Raw genomic sequence first — 16,086 nt, 5'->3', positions numbered from 1 at the left:
CCCAGGTGTGTGAATGTATGTTGAGGAGTTGGGGAGTAGGAAAAGATGAATGCATATTTGTGTTTGCTTATCCCAGAAATTTCAAGAATGTTTATATGAAGCCCACAAACAAAATGTACCAGCTGAAAATACAGCACGAGCAGGAATTTTGCTCCTGCGTTTATGTATGGATCTTCACCCGTGGTTGTTTCTCAGTTAGTTTAAATTTGTCCCTGAAATCATCAGCCGCACACAATATCGGTGTCATTACAGGTAATTTCACACAGCAAACACAACGCAGCCTCCTCAAAACTGCCACAACAGAAAAATAATTTGTAATTTTGCAATTTTAACATTGTAGGGTTGAGACTGATTCTCTGGAGATGGAATTTGTTCTGGATGAACTTCATCACTTGGGGTGGTTCGTGCGTGTATGTATGTGTCTGTGCTCGGAGGTGGATGGCTGCATCTGAGGCCTTAATGGTTTACGTGCTGTGCTGCTGAGTGGTCCATAGTGCAGTAAGACGGACACAAACCGAAGCACTTGTTCAAATGCCAGCTTTAAAGCCCCGGCCATGCTGATAGAGGCTGAGAAAGGCAGAGGAAAAGCCTTCGAGATGTCTCTGACAAAAGCATTAACTCCACATGAAATGCATTTGTTTCTCATAGCTCCGGGCTAAATGCCTTCTCATTTGCAGATCAACCATTCAAGGTGCTATACCAGGATATTATTTGAGGAAACACATTGAAAATGTCATTTCTTTTAGATGTAATATCACATACATTACGTGCTGTGTGTTTGCAGTTAGATACAATACACTGTAAATGCACAACCAAGAATCAATAAGCAGCAATTGTTTTATGTTCCTCAGAGAACGAAATTGAAAATAGCTTCTGTCCATCAGCTTTGCTGCTCTATACCCTCCTGTGCAAAGTCAGGTTGCATAATCAATAGAGCTGCAGAGCATTGGGTATATGCAGAAAAATCAATGATGTCAAATAATGAAGGAAGAATGCAGAAACAATTTAGACCTCGTTCTCCTTTTTCACCTGTAACGATATTACTAAAGTGACAAAATTAATTCTTTGTACCCACTCTCCTCATTTATTCTCCTCTCATTAATGATGTTCTATAATCTTGTTTGTCCTCTCCGTATATTCTCCTCACTTTCACAATCCAGAACTCAACTTCAAACAGTTTTGCCTCTGTCTGTGACGGTCAGTTAGTGTGTGGGAGTGAAATGGATGTTGACCTTTTTGTAGTCAGGTCAGTATGATCCCATACTGGCTGAAACCTTGGGTCACTACAAAGTGACCTTGAGAAGCCATTTTAGTGTTTCTCCTGCAAAAGAAGCAGATTTATCACTTGGCATTTTTTTCTGTTGCAGCTCTTTTAATTATTGATAAAGAAGGTTAAAGCTGCCCTCGTGGCTTCTTGTGATCTATATTCTTTCCTGGGGTATAACCCCCATTGACTATGAATAAGGTTAAGCAATAGATCTATTCAAGACAATAATGTGTGCATTAATAATCATGTCCCTCAAAGGTCAAATCTTTGGTTCAAATTGCCATGTAAACAATTCATGGCTCTCATGAATTTCATGTTTAACCTCAATTAAATTATTTAATGTTCATTTATGCTTGTATCAGATCTGTTAAGATGTTTACAAAAAATGCAAGGTAGCTGAAAATAAAATTTTCATTCCTAGAATACTGGCATTTGGAAAATACAAGTGTTCTGTGGTTGTTAAAATCAGATTAAATTCCACTCTTTAGCCAAGTGGTCACCAGAGATATTCAATTTGTCCTTAGAGATTGTGTCTGGTTATTGATTTGTTGTTATAAATACCCACAAGTGCTATAACATAGCCGCAAGACTGTATAATCGCTGTGTATTAGAAAAAGAAAAACTGGTTGCACCTACTTACACACTGTGTAATTAGGAATTCGTTTTCTTCATGCTCTCCCATGAGAAACTTGTGCATATCTGTTTTATCAAGGAGAAGTGTGGGGTCGACAATCTGTAGCCACTGTAGGACCCATTGGTGTGTGCGCACGTTGGCCGCATCACAGTGGATATAACCTTTGCATCTATGTTTGCATCAGGCGTGCTTCATTACAACGAAATTAACAAAGCTTTCTGTGATTGGTCGTTCTCTCTTCCCAGATCCAATTTGTGACTCTGTAAGCCCAATGGCACTCTCTCCCTGCTGCCGTGTCTCTTGTCTGAGTTGTACAGCTGCTGTCTGTAAATGTATATAATGACTACTGTCATTCTCAATCATTTCAATTACACTCAGAGGTCAGTGAATATAAACAAGGCATGGTCATGCCCTCCTCCAGCTCATGCTTACAAAAATGTCTCACAAGGCTGCACACGTAGCGCATATATTATGTAAAAAGCTTTTTTGAAAGATATTCATGAGTTTAATCAACAGCTTAGTGTGGGTTGAAAAATGTATGTGCTTGTGTATATCACCGTGATTAGCAAGCTCCATCTTCACATGCATTTTATCTCTGCACATGTTTATGTGAAGGGTGCTTCCCAAACACGAGTACTTCCCCAGGTATTTTTGCAGCTGCAATACATTTTAAAAACTTGAAATTACAATTTGATTTGAATAACCAGCTAAGGGTAATAAAAGAACAGTTAAATGGTTAGCAAACAGTAATGCATAATTGATTAAAACAGCTACAAGTAATAATAAATGGTTCAAGTAATTAGCTAGCAGCAATGTTTAAACAGTTAAAACAAATAGTTAAAAGTCATGGTTAAAGCATACTATATGCTTCTGCCACTTATCAGTACTAATAAAACTGATTGAAACCAATCTAAACCTTGTTTTGATCGTGTCAGTGTAACTTGTAAAAATCAGGTTGAACCACATCTAATGTGTTGTGTTACTTGTGAAAATCTAAGTCGTGGAACATCACAATAAGGAAATATAATGGACACTTTAGACATCTGCCAGCATTTTTATTTTATTTTATTTTATTTTACTTTGTCTTTCTTATTTATTTATTTATTTATTCATTTATTTTAAGTTGGTCAGATCATCAAGGCTAAAAATGAGAGAAAATTACAAAAAGCTACACCTCGACCCATGGGGGCAATTTTTAGGTCTCTTTCTGTGTGGGAAAGCAGAACAGGGCATTCACTATATATCAATAGCGTGAGTAAGTCGTATAGATTTTCACAATACAATTCTGAGAGGAAGAATGAAAACTATTAATCTGAGTATTGCAGGCCAGTCAATCTGTGGACAAGCAATATGACTTAGATTCAATTCTTGTGTTATGTTGTATAAAAGCTATTGATTTATGGATGCTCATGATTTGCTTCTCAGTCCGGGCCACGTGTCTCTGATTTTTCTTCTAGGTATTATATGGCTGACCAAACTCAAATTCTTTCTTTTTCTCTTGCTGTTTATCTTTTTCTTACTTTCTCAAAGCCAGCCTTTGAGACTTAGAATAAATTAGTTCCCATTCAAGGGCAGTGGTGGACAGTAACGGAGTAAATTTACTTGAGTACTGTACTTAAGTACATATCCAGAGGATTTGTACTTTACTTGAGTATTAGATTTCTTTGGTACTTATTACTCTTACTTGAATACATTTCCAAGACAAATATTTTTACTTTTACTCAAGTAAATTTCTAGGAAGGCTGAAAAGTACTCGTTACTTTCAGGTCTGCTCTTTTTTTTTTCTTTTTTTTTATTCTAAAATACTATTGGACAGAAGCTGTGTTTGTCAAAGAATGAAACCTATCACAGTGCATGCTCTCCACTGGGATCTACGTAAAAGCGGATAATAGAGACAAGACAAGACAGACATGGGGAGACAGACATTGGGAGACAGGCACGGAGACAGACAAGACAGACATGGGGAGACAGAGTTTGTTGTGCTCCTATATTGTACTGGTACATGTCCTTCCTGGAAAGTCAAGTGACTTCAACATTGAGTTATTGAAAGCAGAGATGTAGTTTTTTGTAAAGCAGTGGTTCTCAACCAGTGGTCTGGGGACAACATTGGTCTTTGAGGGGGTTCCAGTTCCCAACTTAGCTAAATGATAGAGAGTTAGTTGGACGGTGCAGGTTCATTTGGTTACAGTTTTAATGATTGTTAATAAACACTGCATCTGCAACATCTGCTGTCCTCTTATGATCCCATTCATTTTATTTGTTTTTATAGGTGTTTCTGCAGGCTTTATATAACATTGTGGTTCTAAAAGCAAGCACATCAGTGCAGGTGGTTTCAAAGAGTTAATTCTCTGAAACAAGAGTTAAAAGGTCCTTAAATTCATTTAGAAAAAATTATAGTAATTCATTGATGTGAAAAATAAGAAGTTTACTCTTACTCTTACTCTTACTTAAAGTAAATTTAAAAACATGTACTTTTGGATACTTAAGTACCTTTAAAAGCAAGTACTTTTTTACTCTTACTCGAGTAACATTTAGACTGAGCTACTTTTACTTGTAACGGAGTAAATTTTGACCGGTAGTATTTGTACTCTTACTCAAGTACTGGGGTCGAGTACTCTGTCCATCTCTGTTCAAGGGTGACATTGGTAGAGACTGGAAAAAACTCCACACTAACTGTTCAACTGCTCTGCACATCTGTGGCACTCCTGTATAGACCCACACACAAAATTTAGCAAGTTTTCATCAGGAGTAAATTAGAAATGTTCTTCACACTGTGGCCCCTGACATGCTCCTCTTTGCTAATCTGATTTTAAAGTTATCTTTGGTTCAGTAATGACTCAGCAGCATAAGCTTGAAACAGTCTCAGAAGAAATCAGACATTACTGAAACATCAAATGAAATGCTTAAGAAACTAATCAGCTCATGCTGGCATGGAGGAAAGCCTTTTTATGGCTCCCATTACAAACAACAGCTGTAGAGGAAGTTGGTATAATTTTTCAGGTGCGTCACCACAGCAAGACCATGCAGCTAGATAAAGTTTAAGGTGGTTACAAATAAATACAAGCAAGATTTTAAAGCCAAATTGAATTCTTGCTAGGACATGAGCATATTTGGAGTTTGTTTTACATGTTGTGATCATCAAAAAGAACAAATTTTAATTTTATTTGCTTTTCTGCCATGATAGCACCTGCACATTATTGTTCCAAGGGGCTGTGAGTTTTTGGTTCTGAATACCTTTTTGATCAGAGCAATATCTACACAGGCAAGAACCCATGGGTCATAATATAACTTCAGTTTCAACAGACAGACCGGGAATTAAAATCTTGTGGTTTGTATTTGGAATGTTATTTTTTTTATGAAAAACTATGCCTTAGTACAAGTATACTAAATTATTCAATATGGCATGCCAGTAACAGTAACATATACCCTTTTTATACCAAAATTTGCAGGTACACGCAGGTTTTTTAAAACCAGGTAAACCCGCTAATAACTGATAAGCTGATAACCCTTTCTGCACTTCCAGTTAGGTTTGCCTTTCTGTTTGAACTGAGGACATACACAACTGCAAGAAGCAATGTCATCACATGCAGTTTCAGAGCACACACTGGTAAAACATTGGGGATTGTGTGATTTTGAAACTTATTTCGGGGCTGTACTCTACTCTTTCATCTTTGAGCACAGTGTAGCTGCTGTGTTTCTGGTTTAACGGCACTGTGCTGGGCAGGTGGCAGGTCTGTTTACAGTGTCTGTCCTCTGAGAGACGTAACAGCAGGAAAAGGGGTGAAAGTCAGCAGGTTCACCTGGATGTTGCGTTAACATCACTGCCAATAGGAGTGGAGCCAATAAATATCAATGTTTACTGCAGAGTAATTTGACCCAGGTGTGAATGGCAATTGTCCCCTTTTCCATTGCTGACAAAAGCCCAGTTTTTGTGGGTCTCAGCAGGTTTTTTGACCAGAGGAAAAGGGACTCTACAGAGCAATGCAGGAATGGAATTCATTACCAAATCATATCATACAACAAAATAATATACAAATACAAAAAAAAAAAGACTTCTTTTTTTAAAGTATAGTTTTATGGTGTAGTTTCATGGGCATACAATTTTATAGGATGATATTTATCTGTTAGATAATGATTCAGTCAGAGCTGGTTTATTTTCCTTGTGTTTGCGTTATCTAAATTGAGTCAGTTGTTATTATTATGTGTGTTCTGTGAGTACTGTGAATGTGTATGATTGTATTGTCAACATCTAAACTGTATAGACCCCAGGAAGAATAGCTGCTGCAATGCAAAAGCTAATGGGTATCTAAATAAACAAACAATGTGTTTACAGAAACAACCCAGTATTTTTTGAGTGTACAGGGGAATCATCTCTATGGTCCATTACACACTACAGAAGTTGACCTCTGTAGTTGACCTAATTTGACCTAATTTGAAAAATATTTCATTCTCTTTTTTTAAAAATGGAAGCGTGTGCACAATAGTTGCACTGTCATCATAGTTCATATTTCCTGACACCAAAAGTGTGGAGAATTGAAATTTCCACTCAACTTTAAGTCTTATCCACCGCATTATGGCTCCCACACAGATGAGTACTCTTATTCTGAGACTAAACTCAAAACTCCAGCCAGCTGGAGGAGGAAGAGGATGTCTATAATTGCTGGAGCCCATAATAGGCTGGGCCTGCAGTTTCAGACAGTCATGGTCTTTTCAGTCTACCTCAGATGGTGTGATTAGAGAGCAATCTACTGCAGGTGTCATCCAAAAATCTCATTTTTTAAAGCCATCACAGATGCCTCCTTAACACAGGTAGACAGACATCAGATTGGCCTCCCACCTGATCTTAGGTGGGCCTTGATCCAAAGCAGGGCATATGTTTTTAAAGCATATGAGACAGAGAGCAGGAAGAGACAAACATGGAAGGTATGGGATGTCTTGGCAGCTTTTGGCAATACAAGAAATTCTCCTAATCAGAAAGATAACCGTTTCACCTCAGTTTGAATGACTTAAAAGGAGAAATGCCATATGACGTATATGCAATGCCCACACACGCACAACTAATCACTTAAATACATTAAAGACTTTAAGACAGACAAGATGCTTGGAGGATGTGCCGAGGCAGGTGCGTGAAGAAGTTTTTGTTGTAGGATATCCTTCCGCATTTGTGTCACTATCAGAATCCAATTACAGCAAATAGACAGGAGCGACATGGTGGTTCTGAAGCTATCATGTTCTAGTATATTTAAAAAGAACCCCCCCCCCACACACACACACACACACGGCCTATTATGCTAAAATGAGATTAAGAGGAAAGAGCAAAAAGGGAAAGAGAGTAGGCAACCTCAGAATAGAGATTATCAATTTAAGAAGAGTATAATTGGCACAACAAAGATGTGAGAGGGGTTTATAAAACTCTGTAGATATGCAGATAAATTATCTCAACAATTATTTTTATGCGCAAAAAAACTGATTAAGATTCAGTTACATTTTTGAAATAATTCAGCAACACAAAGAGACAAAAACAATGCTGTATACTCAAGAAGTTGTTACATCCACTGTAGTATACATGCTTATTAGTCTGTGGTTCCCAACCTTTTGGGTTGTGACTCCTTAAAATGAAGCAGTGGCTACCGTACTTGCAACCCCCGCCAGAGGTTGCATGTCTACAAAAAGAGTGCTCCTCTGTAAACTTCTCAGTTTGTGTAATTTGCAGCCATTTCATTTTTATGTCTTCAAGTGAAAAAATTGAGACAATGTGAGAAAAAGAAGGAAATCACTCTTGGATTACAAGTCTGAAAGGCTGGGAAACAGCGCCCCTCACAACTCATATCGACCTCCAGTCACATCCTACCGCAGGGCAGGTGTGTGCTCTACAAAGTCAACATAGTGTGCTTTGGGGAACACTGTCATGGTAACACACATGCCAATGCAGATAAGTGGATCCATGTAACAGATGCTCTGAAGCGTTCCTCAAAGGCTTTGACAGAGCAGTGTGTGACAGTCCAGTTTACCACGTCAGTCGTCTCTCTCCTCAGGTACTTTGAGCCTGTCAAAAGCAAAAGTTCCACTCTCTTTCTTGGGTTGGGTCACTCATTATTAATAGAAGAAGGACAGTGTTTTTTAACGTGCTGGTGAAAAGATCAAATGGTTTGATTGGTAACAACCTCAGAGTCTGTCCTACTTTATATAGATGCGGTCCAGAAAACTCAACCAAAGGGTATTGAATGATGCCCATTCCTGGGCAGGAGATTAATTTGTTTCAAAATGGGCCGTGATTATTCTTGAGCTGTTCAAGATAAATTGCACTGCACTAAAATAAACCTAAAAACAAAGTTCTGTATGGTAGGATTACTTTCTGAACAGAATCAGCTGGAAATCCTTTGAACCAGATTATTGTACAGGTAGTTACACACTGATAGCAATTTATAAAGTTCACAAAGCAGGGTTTTATTTTAAATCATTGAACTCATATTTGATCAACTTAGATATGAATCCTTAAGGACTTTAACATTAATCTTTGTCAGACCAGGCAGATTATCATGATCTTAAGGTTCTTGAAGGATTACACCACATTTTAGATATTTAAAAGGTATTTACTGCAAATTTACATTTGGACAATGTTAAGTCTGAGGGAAAGAAACAATTTACTTTTTTGTTTGGACCGGAAAGAAAAAGAAATTTAATTTCCATATTTAATTCTATTCTTTGATCAACAGGTTCCAAGACATCCAATCTATTTTACAGTTAATTTAAAATTTTCACAAAAATCTTTGGTTATTGATCTTTACCTTAATCCTGAGTTTTTACCTTCAATAATGAGACCTAAATGATGGGCTGTCAATCTCTTGATTTATTCAGTACGACACTGCTCTCTGCTGGTAGAAAGCTTGAACTGCAGTAGGAAAAGTGAAGCTGAACACTGCACCAGATAATGCTAAAAACTCTCCACTTGTCCTTGAGACAATTTGGTATTAGTGAACACCACAATGATACTATTATAATGTTCTAAATTGTCTTGCATATGTCTTCCCATGTCTTGTCATCTGTGATATGTGAAATTAAATGCGTAAGCAAATGCTGCAGATACTTACTAAAAAAATAGTTCAAATGATCCTGAAACCTCCTCTTATTGTCATGTTTCAGAAAACTGAATAGCACAGATGATCGAACACTGAGAGCAAAAAGATGAAAAGGAGGACAATTATGACAACAATTATGTTCTTAATGCTTATTTTCATGCTTCTGATCCGGAAATGCCTCTGGCTTACATAAAACTATTCTTTAGTTTGTCAGGAGAGCAGAAATCAAGATTCTGTTCAGCAGTTTTTTGAAAACCCACATTTGTCCTACTATAAATTAAGTAGTTTGTAGTGTTTTTCCAATTGTATACTTAAACACTATAAAGATATATCAGTTGAAGCAAAACCAGTGATGTGGCAGTGATGTACATATTAGCTGCATCAAAACTCAGAAAACGGCTGCAAATTTGATTAACTGTTTACAACTACATATTAAAAACTAGGCCCACACCTGCATGTGAATGGCACCTTCTTACATGTGTCCATACAGCAAGATCTGATTTAAAGAATACTCATTAACTTCATCACATCATTGCAACTACTAGCTTATATGTCATTACAGATAGCTGTTTTGCATCCATTTTCAGTGATGAGGAATAAAAAAAGTCCAAACACTTTTTATAAACATTTATTTATGTTTATTGGCCAGTGGAAGTCAGCTCAGACGAGGATTCCATATTGTTTCAGAACATCTGTGTATTTTGCAATCTTTCCCTCAACGTTCTTTTCTGCCTGCTTGGTCAGCTTGGCCACTGTCTTTTTCTTGGAGTACCGGAGCTTGGCCTTCTCCTTTCTCTTCTCCTCCAGGGTGGCTGTGATAGCCTGGTACTTCCAGCCAACCTCATGAGCCAGACGCCCAAGAAGGGCGAACTAAGGGGCAAAGAAAAAAAAGTATGTTTTACAATGAATCATTGGCAAAGTAGCAAACTCAACCATGTTTAAGCCACCATCAGCTTAAATAAAAATTAAAATCTAATTGCAACAGCAGATATTTTCTTTAAAAAGTTTAAATGATTTCACATTTAAAATGATTTAATTTAACATGTTAACAAGTTTATGTTTAAAGCTTCAACTCAAGCACAACTTGTCCCTGACTCAACTCAGCAATCAGATCCGTGAAGTTTGTCTCATCAATAGATGATCAGTTTCGGGATAAAGAGCTCATCACTGTCAAGTAAGAACTGGTGTGGCAGATGAATTGAAGCCTTTTGATTTGATTTTATCCATGTTTGCCAATTTTACAGTCAAATAAGCTCTACTGTTGAAGTAAGAAGTGTGACGCTCTAATTTCATTTAGTCTGCCCTTCAAAACATTCAAGGCTCACCTTGCGAGAGGGCTTCAGACGCACAATCTTAAGAGCAGCTGGGACAACCATGCGCTTCCTCTGTGGAACAAAATTCAAAATCAGATAAAAGAGGAAAAAAAAACACATCTAAACACTGATGTGTCAGCATGTCTCAGATATTATTTCTTTTCATGGTCAGTTTTCAAACAAGGTAGGTAAGGTATTAAGAATTACATCACAGACAGCAAAGTGTAAGCCATATGTATGGGCCATACAATATACAGATATGATGATTGGTTGTTAAGCAAGATTGTCACCTTGTCATAGGGTGGGGGGATACCGTCAAACACCTTCAGCCTCTCCAGGGCAGCCTGGCCTCTCTTGGTTTTGTGGGGCAGCATGCCTGGTTAAGCAGAGAGAAATCTTTTAGATAAATATATCGTCAAATAGCAACCATTGCAATGATTTCAAATGTTTGTCCAGGCACAAATATACAGCCTTGCTCAACTCAGCAATCAGATCCGTAAAGGTTTGTCTCATCAATAGATGATCAGCTTCGGGATAAAGAGTTCATCACTGTTAAGTAAGGAGCAACTTGTGCTGGGACAAATGAAGGCAAACTTAATAGTAAATCAACTCTTAACTAAAACATGTACGTGACTCAGTACTTAGACTGATATTTCAAATTTAAGACAAGGTCCTTGTTAGGTTGTCATGGTTCATGGTTTAAGGACCCACAACTAGACTGACAGGGCTTTTTGCCAACATCTAAGCAAACCACTTCGTATTAGTGAAAAATATTTAAGGTGAAACTAATGTATGTCCTACATACAGCCCACACTTAAGAGCATATTTACTACACTTATACCAAGCTCAGCAAATTGTTGAGTGCAATCTAATAATTTCACTGATGTCAGTCTTCAGTGTATATGCTTTTCATTCACAGTAAGTGTCATTTTTTCTGTTACTCTTGCTACATTCTCAGTGTAAGAATCTTTCATCAGTATTGAAATAATTTTTGTTCTAGTGAGAAGTTTCCATATCCACAGTTGTGCCACATTTTCACCTCTGACAGTCCTCCAGAAGATCCTGCTAGGAGCTCTGAAATGGTACGGTCCACGAGAGGGGTTGGTGTTCATCCTCTTGCGCAGAAAAGCCAGGTACTTCACTGTAGGGAGGCACATGACACAAAAATGCTTTTCACCAAGTTACAAATAGTTCAAGACACTAAGCAATGGTTACCATTACTTCAGTATGTAACGCTGATGTCTCAGATGGTAGTGCATGTAAGGTATTCTCATGGTCATTGAAACTCGAATTATAGTGGTAAAACATCATTGACATCAAGCATCTTTAAAAAAGAAAAAAAAAAGAGGCACAATGAAAACAGCTTCATGTGAACAGACATGAATCCGTACTTACGCTTGTTGCGGTAGAAGTTGCCTGAGATGTTGATGCCTTCACATCTCACCACCACCACTTTGTGTCCTACAAAAAAGCAAAACAACAGATTAGTATTTGATTTTCAAAAATTCACGTTGACAGTCATCCACATCCCGTCTCAGATGGTAGTGCATGTGAGTTTTCTCATGGTCGTTAAACTCAAGCTTGTTAAGTGAAATCATCATTGACAGATTGAGGAGACACAGCAGCTTCACACTATGTGCTGATCAATATTTAAATCCTGCGATCATGTGGCGAGACACAGGTTTGACAGAAGCAAAGATATCAACCAACAGTTATTATCAATTTCACTCACCCAATAGAACCTGTTTGGCCACAAGGGCAGCAAGCCGGCCGAGTAGATGGCCCCTGCCATCTAGCAGCAGAACCTGCATGTTGGAAAGACAAAGGGTACTGCTGTTTACCTCCAACCTAAAATCAGCTTGCAGGGTGACATTACCAAATAAGTGGAGAACTTCACACTTTGTCGGCACCTACTCTGACAGATCAGTTTTATGAGATTACTAACTTTAAGTAGAAACTGCAAAAGCTGCACATTGAAGATAATCAGTGTTAATTTGAAACGTTTGAGCAATTTAAGAGGAGCATGGCAGCCCCATGAGCCTTACAGTTACTGGCACATGGACATTAATAACTTACCGGTTAAGCTACAACGTTAGCCTAGCATCAACGTCAAAGCATGCTGACACGTTCACTGTAATTTGGACCTAGTTACGGGGGATGAGCATTACAGCACATCGCCCTTATATTAACAAACTACAAGCGCCTTAAATTATTGTAAATTCGCCCATGCCTGGGTCACATTTAGTCACAGCCAACCAGCAAGTTAAAGCGAGCAGGCTAACAGCATTGACTCTTAAGGGAGGCTGCCATGATGAAGGCATGTACACTTAGCTTAGGCTAGCTGCCTTAAACGTTTTAAAATCCAGTCTTAAAACAAACACCGAGCAAATCGACGATTACACCTCATGCTCAAGTAGTTATCGCCCGCAGTTTAGAGGTAAAAAACAAGCTTTAACTCGGACTAAAAAGCAAAAAGAAGACATTATGATTCCGCAGCAGCTTCCCACCTTATTGAACCGGTCCGCCATGATGTGCGAAAAGAAAGACACACGGGGTTGCTCGTGGTAAAAGGCAGGGGCACAGCGGAAGTGACGACATTTATAATGCTTTCTCGCGAGATCTGCGTATGTATTTTTTTTATTTTTATTTTTTTTACTTTATGTATTTTGTTATAATATATCTCACATGTGAACTCACATGTGAATATTTAATTAAATTGTCACAAATTATATTTTTCTAAGAGATTACCAACATTTTCTCTTGTATGACCTCTCTGAAATGTCTTAAAAACGAAAAGTATATGCATAATTAATTATTCTAACTACATCTAGAATTCAATCTGCATTTATCTCATCTATTGTATGTATTAATTTTGGTGGGGGTTTTTTTAAATTATATTTAAGGTGTCATTTTCCTTTCTATTTTGTTTTTTCCTTTCACCAAACGTGACCGTAATTTCCATTTACAATTTTTGCTACTTGGACTATTATGAAATGGAAATTTATATTGATTAATTTATACAGTTACGAATTTATACTTTCGACTTTCCTCCTTCAAAGTTTCTGCTGTCAGATTTAAATCTGTAACTTAAGCATATTATGTAGCAATGCACAATATATTGCATACAACAAAGCATATTGCATATAATAAAGTATAGTTTCCTGCTTGCCAATTTTGGGATGTAATCATTAATCATAGTAACATATGTCATACTTAATGCACTATCCTGCAGTATGCTGCTTCTAATCGCATTTTAAAGTGATTTTAACTTACAGTAGATTGGCCTTACTTTAAAAAAGTAATGTTGACTGTGTACCAGCTGTACATTGGAAATGTGATGTTGTTGAAATTAATTGCATGTGGCCTCAGTGCTTCAAGGCTGGATTATCAACCAGGGAAAATTAGCAACTTCATCAGGTCACAAGACCCTTGTTGGCCAAAAGGATCTATATTTTCATTATGTCAGTTTGTTCATGGTCCTGTGGTGTATTTCATGAGATTTAAAGAGAAACTTGATGCACAGTCATATACTCAGAAAATGCATTTAAACCCAGTGCCACATTACCACAAACATACAGTCAACAGGAGCCCATTATTATTCTTATGATTAATTAAATGTTTGTAAAATGTCAGAAAATTTCACACTGGTTGTTTTGTCAAACAGTCCAAAATCTAAAGATATTAAGTGTGCATTGACATAAAACAGTAAAAATCAGGAGATCCTCACATTTTAGGAGTTGAAATTAAGCAATGTTCAGTAATTTTCCTTTAAAATGTCATAATTATTTGATAATCAAAATTATCGACTAATTGTAACAACACTTGAAAGATATAGCTACCACTGCCATTTACATTTCAGACTTTATTTATACAGTACACAGGAAGATACGTTGATGTTGCCATGAAGAGTTAAAGCATTTAGGTTTTTCCACTTTCCCTTTTTATGTGCAACACACAGCACACTGACCTACTACAAACTAAGACATAAGGTTGAAAAAGGTGTACAACTTAGGTCACAGCACTCATTTTATTAACTGCTTTAATAACTTTCAAGCATTTACAGAAAAGTCACCCATACATTCATGGCTGGCCCAATGACACAGCACACATAGCAATCCAAGTAATTTTGCTAAAATTGGAACTTCTTTTTTTTTTTTTTTTTTTTTAGAAGGCTTCACTTAGTCGTCATGCTTCAGCTTTCTGATCTTTCCCTTGTGGCGGTCAATTTCACGCTGCAGACGTTCAATCTCCTTTTTGTGGTGGTCAATTTCCTCCTGGTGGTGCTGCTTCAACGCAGCTAGCTGCTCCTGCTCCTTACGCCTTGTGTTTACGTATATGGATAGATATGGCAGCAGGCGATGACCGAGCAGAGAAAGGATAAACAATGAAAAAAAACAGAGGAAGGGAACACAGAGAATGAATAAAAATGCATAAACAGAGAGATTAGGACAGTAAGAGAAGATCATAATAGAAAAGAAATATGGTGACTTGAAAGCTCAGTAAGTAGTAGAGTTATACTTAGAGCCAACACTCTCTGTCCACATTTCTTTTCTGAAAAATACAGAAAAACATACTTGAAGTACATCTCCTCCTCAGCAGCCTGCTTCTTCCCCATGGCTCCACCTGCCTCTCTGATGGACCCTCCACCTCCACCACCTTTCCCTGCACCTTTACCCAGTTCACCCAACTGAGCAATTCAAAGAGAACACGTTTAGTATAAACATTCAACAACACATTACAGCCTTGGCATGGCTTTTCACTGTAGACATTTCTGTAAGGGACAGGGGCTTCACATTACACAGTTTTGAAGTTCATTTCCCTTTCTTGTGTCTAGGTGATATTACGGCAGTTGGATCCTGTGAAAACCGTCTAGCTCTGAAGGTCAAGATTCAGTTTATTGAATCAGGTGAAAGAGGTGCTTTGTTTGCCAGGTAATAATAGAGACAAGAGAATTTGGAACAGACTAGAAACTGCTTTTGCAACCAATCCTTGGACAAACCAGCGCATACTGTTAATATGACAAATGGTTTGACAGACAACACCTGGTATTTTACTTAGACAAAACTTGATAAGATTATAGTGAATCCCTGCTAATTTATGCAGGACATTGTTGTCCAGCCTACTGAGCAATGCCCTAAAGCTGCATTACTACAAAATTCCTGTGACCTCTTTGTATGTCACCAACAGTTGTCTACTTGTCATAAAGGTAAATTTCAGACTGGCAAAACTATTAGGCTAATTCATTTTTAAATGGCTCACATACAGCGATATAAGGTTTAACAAAGGCAGTGTATAAATCAAGTGGTGCGTTCACAGGACGTATTTTACCTGGTCGGATGACATTCGCAGCTGTGAGCTGATAAAACTCCTGATGTTAGGCCTCAGAAACCTCGCCATGTTTGACTCTCACGTGAAAAAAACAGCACTGATAGTGTCAGTGTGGCTTGTCCTTGTCCATAAACATAGACCACTGGACGGCGCCATTTTAAGCACGACAGGGGTGACGACACGAACATCACGTTGGTACTGTGGGAGACGGAGATAAATTATAATTCATTTATCATATATTGTTTTTACAGGACGGTGTCAAATATGTCTTTATATGTGTAACGAGTAAAGTATTACAGTGCGAAGAAAAACTGTCCTTTTTTCAAGTAATGGTACGGTCTCAAAATGAACAGCGTGATACCGCACGTATTCTGTAGAGCTGTTAACCTACATTGATATTAGGCGTTTATTTTTTTTATTTATTATTAAAACCAAGGAGATTTTACCCTGTTAAGTGATACAGAT

The 16,086-nt window shown here is 37.7% G+C and overlaps 2 protein-coding genes and 5 non-coding genes across 7 annotated transcripts; all 7 read right to left on the bottom strand.

The window, feature by feature from the left end:
• Positions 1–9,592: 9,592 nt before the first annotated feature.
• rpl13a (ribosomal protein L13a) lies at positions 9,593–12,884 on the bottom strand. The gene is made up of 7 exons (XM_071499042.1): positions 12,801–12,884; positions 12,026–12,098; positions 11,689–11,754; positions 11,333–11,434; positions 10,584–10,669; positions 10,306–10,365; positions 9,593–9,850 (listed from the first exon to the last, which is right to left on the bottom strand). The coding sequence occupies exons 1-7, from the start codon at positions 12,819–12,821 to the stop codon at positions 9,641–9,643; spliced, it is 618 nt and encodes a 205-aa protein (XP_071355143.1). The 5' UTR covers positions 12,822–12,884; the 3' UTR covers positions 9,593–9,640.
• LOC139633480 (small nucleolar RNA SNORD50) lies at positions 10,078–10,153 on the bottom strand. The gene has a single exon (XR_011693762.1). It is a non-coding gene; the product is annotated as a small nucleolar RNA SNORD50 (small nucleolar RNA).
• LOC139633477 (small nucleolar RNA SNORD34) lies at positions 10,432–10,512 on the bottom strand. The gene has a single exon (XR_011693759.1). It is a non-coding gene; the product is annotated as a small nucleolar RNA SNORD34 (small nucleolar RNA).
• Positions 10,772–10,848, bottom strand: LOC139633478 (small nucleolar RNA SNORD50). The gene has a single exon (XR_011693760.1). It is a non-coding gene; the product is annotated as a small nucleolar RNA SNORD50 (small nucleolar RNA).
• On the bottom strand, positions 11,531–11,611 carry LOC139633474 (small nucleolar RNA Z195/SNORD33/SNORD32 family). Its single transcript, XR_011693756.1, has one exon. It is a non-coding gene; the product is annotated as a small nucleolar RNA Z195/SNORD33/SNORD32 family (small nucleolar RNA).
• On the bottom strand, positions 11,822–11,901 carry LOC139633475 (small nucleolar RNA Z195/SNORD33/SNORD32 family). The gene has a single exon (XR_011693757.1). It is a non-coding gene; the product is annotated as a small nucleolar RNA Z195/SNORD33/SNORD32 family (small nucleolar RNA).
• A 1,422-nt stretch (positions 12,885–14,306) lies between the features above and the next one.
• Positions 14,307–15,780, bottom strand: atp5if1b (ATP synthase inhibitory factor subunit 1b). Its single transcript, XM_071499044.1, has 3 exons — positions 15,622–15,780; positions 14,868–14,980; positions 14,307–14,613 (listed from the first exon to the last, which is right to left on the bottom strand). The coding sequence occupies exons 1-3, from the start codon at positions 15,688–15,690 to the stop codon at positions 14,472–14,474; spliced, it is 324 nt and encodes a 107-aa protein (XP_071355145.1). The 5' UTR covers positions 15,691–15,780; the 3' UTR covers positions 14,307–14,471.
• Positions 15,781–16,086: the final 306 nt, after the last annotated feature.

This window comes from Trachinotus anak, unplaced genomic scaffold, assembly GCF_046630095.1.
Source record: "Trachinotus anak isolate AG129_WGS33_773 ecotype Australia unplaced genomic scaffold, CSIRO_AGI_Tana_v1 ptg000015l, whole genome shotgun sequence".
Classification (NCBI taxonomy): Eukaryota; Metazoa; Chordata; class Actinopteri; order Carangiformes; family Carangidae; genus Trachinotus; species Trachinotus anak.
The sequence above is the reverse complement of the archived record's forward strand: the minus strand, read 5'-3'. Positions and strand labels throughout refer to the sequence as shown.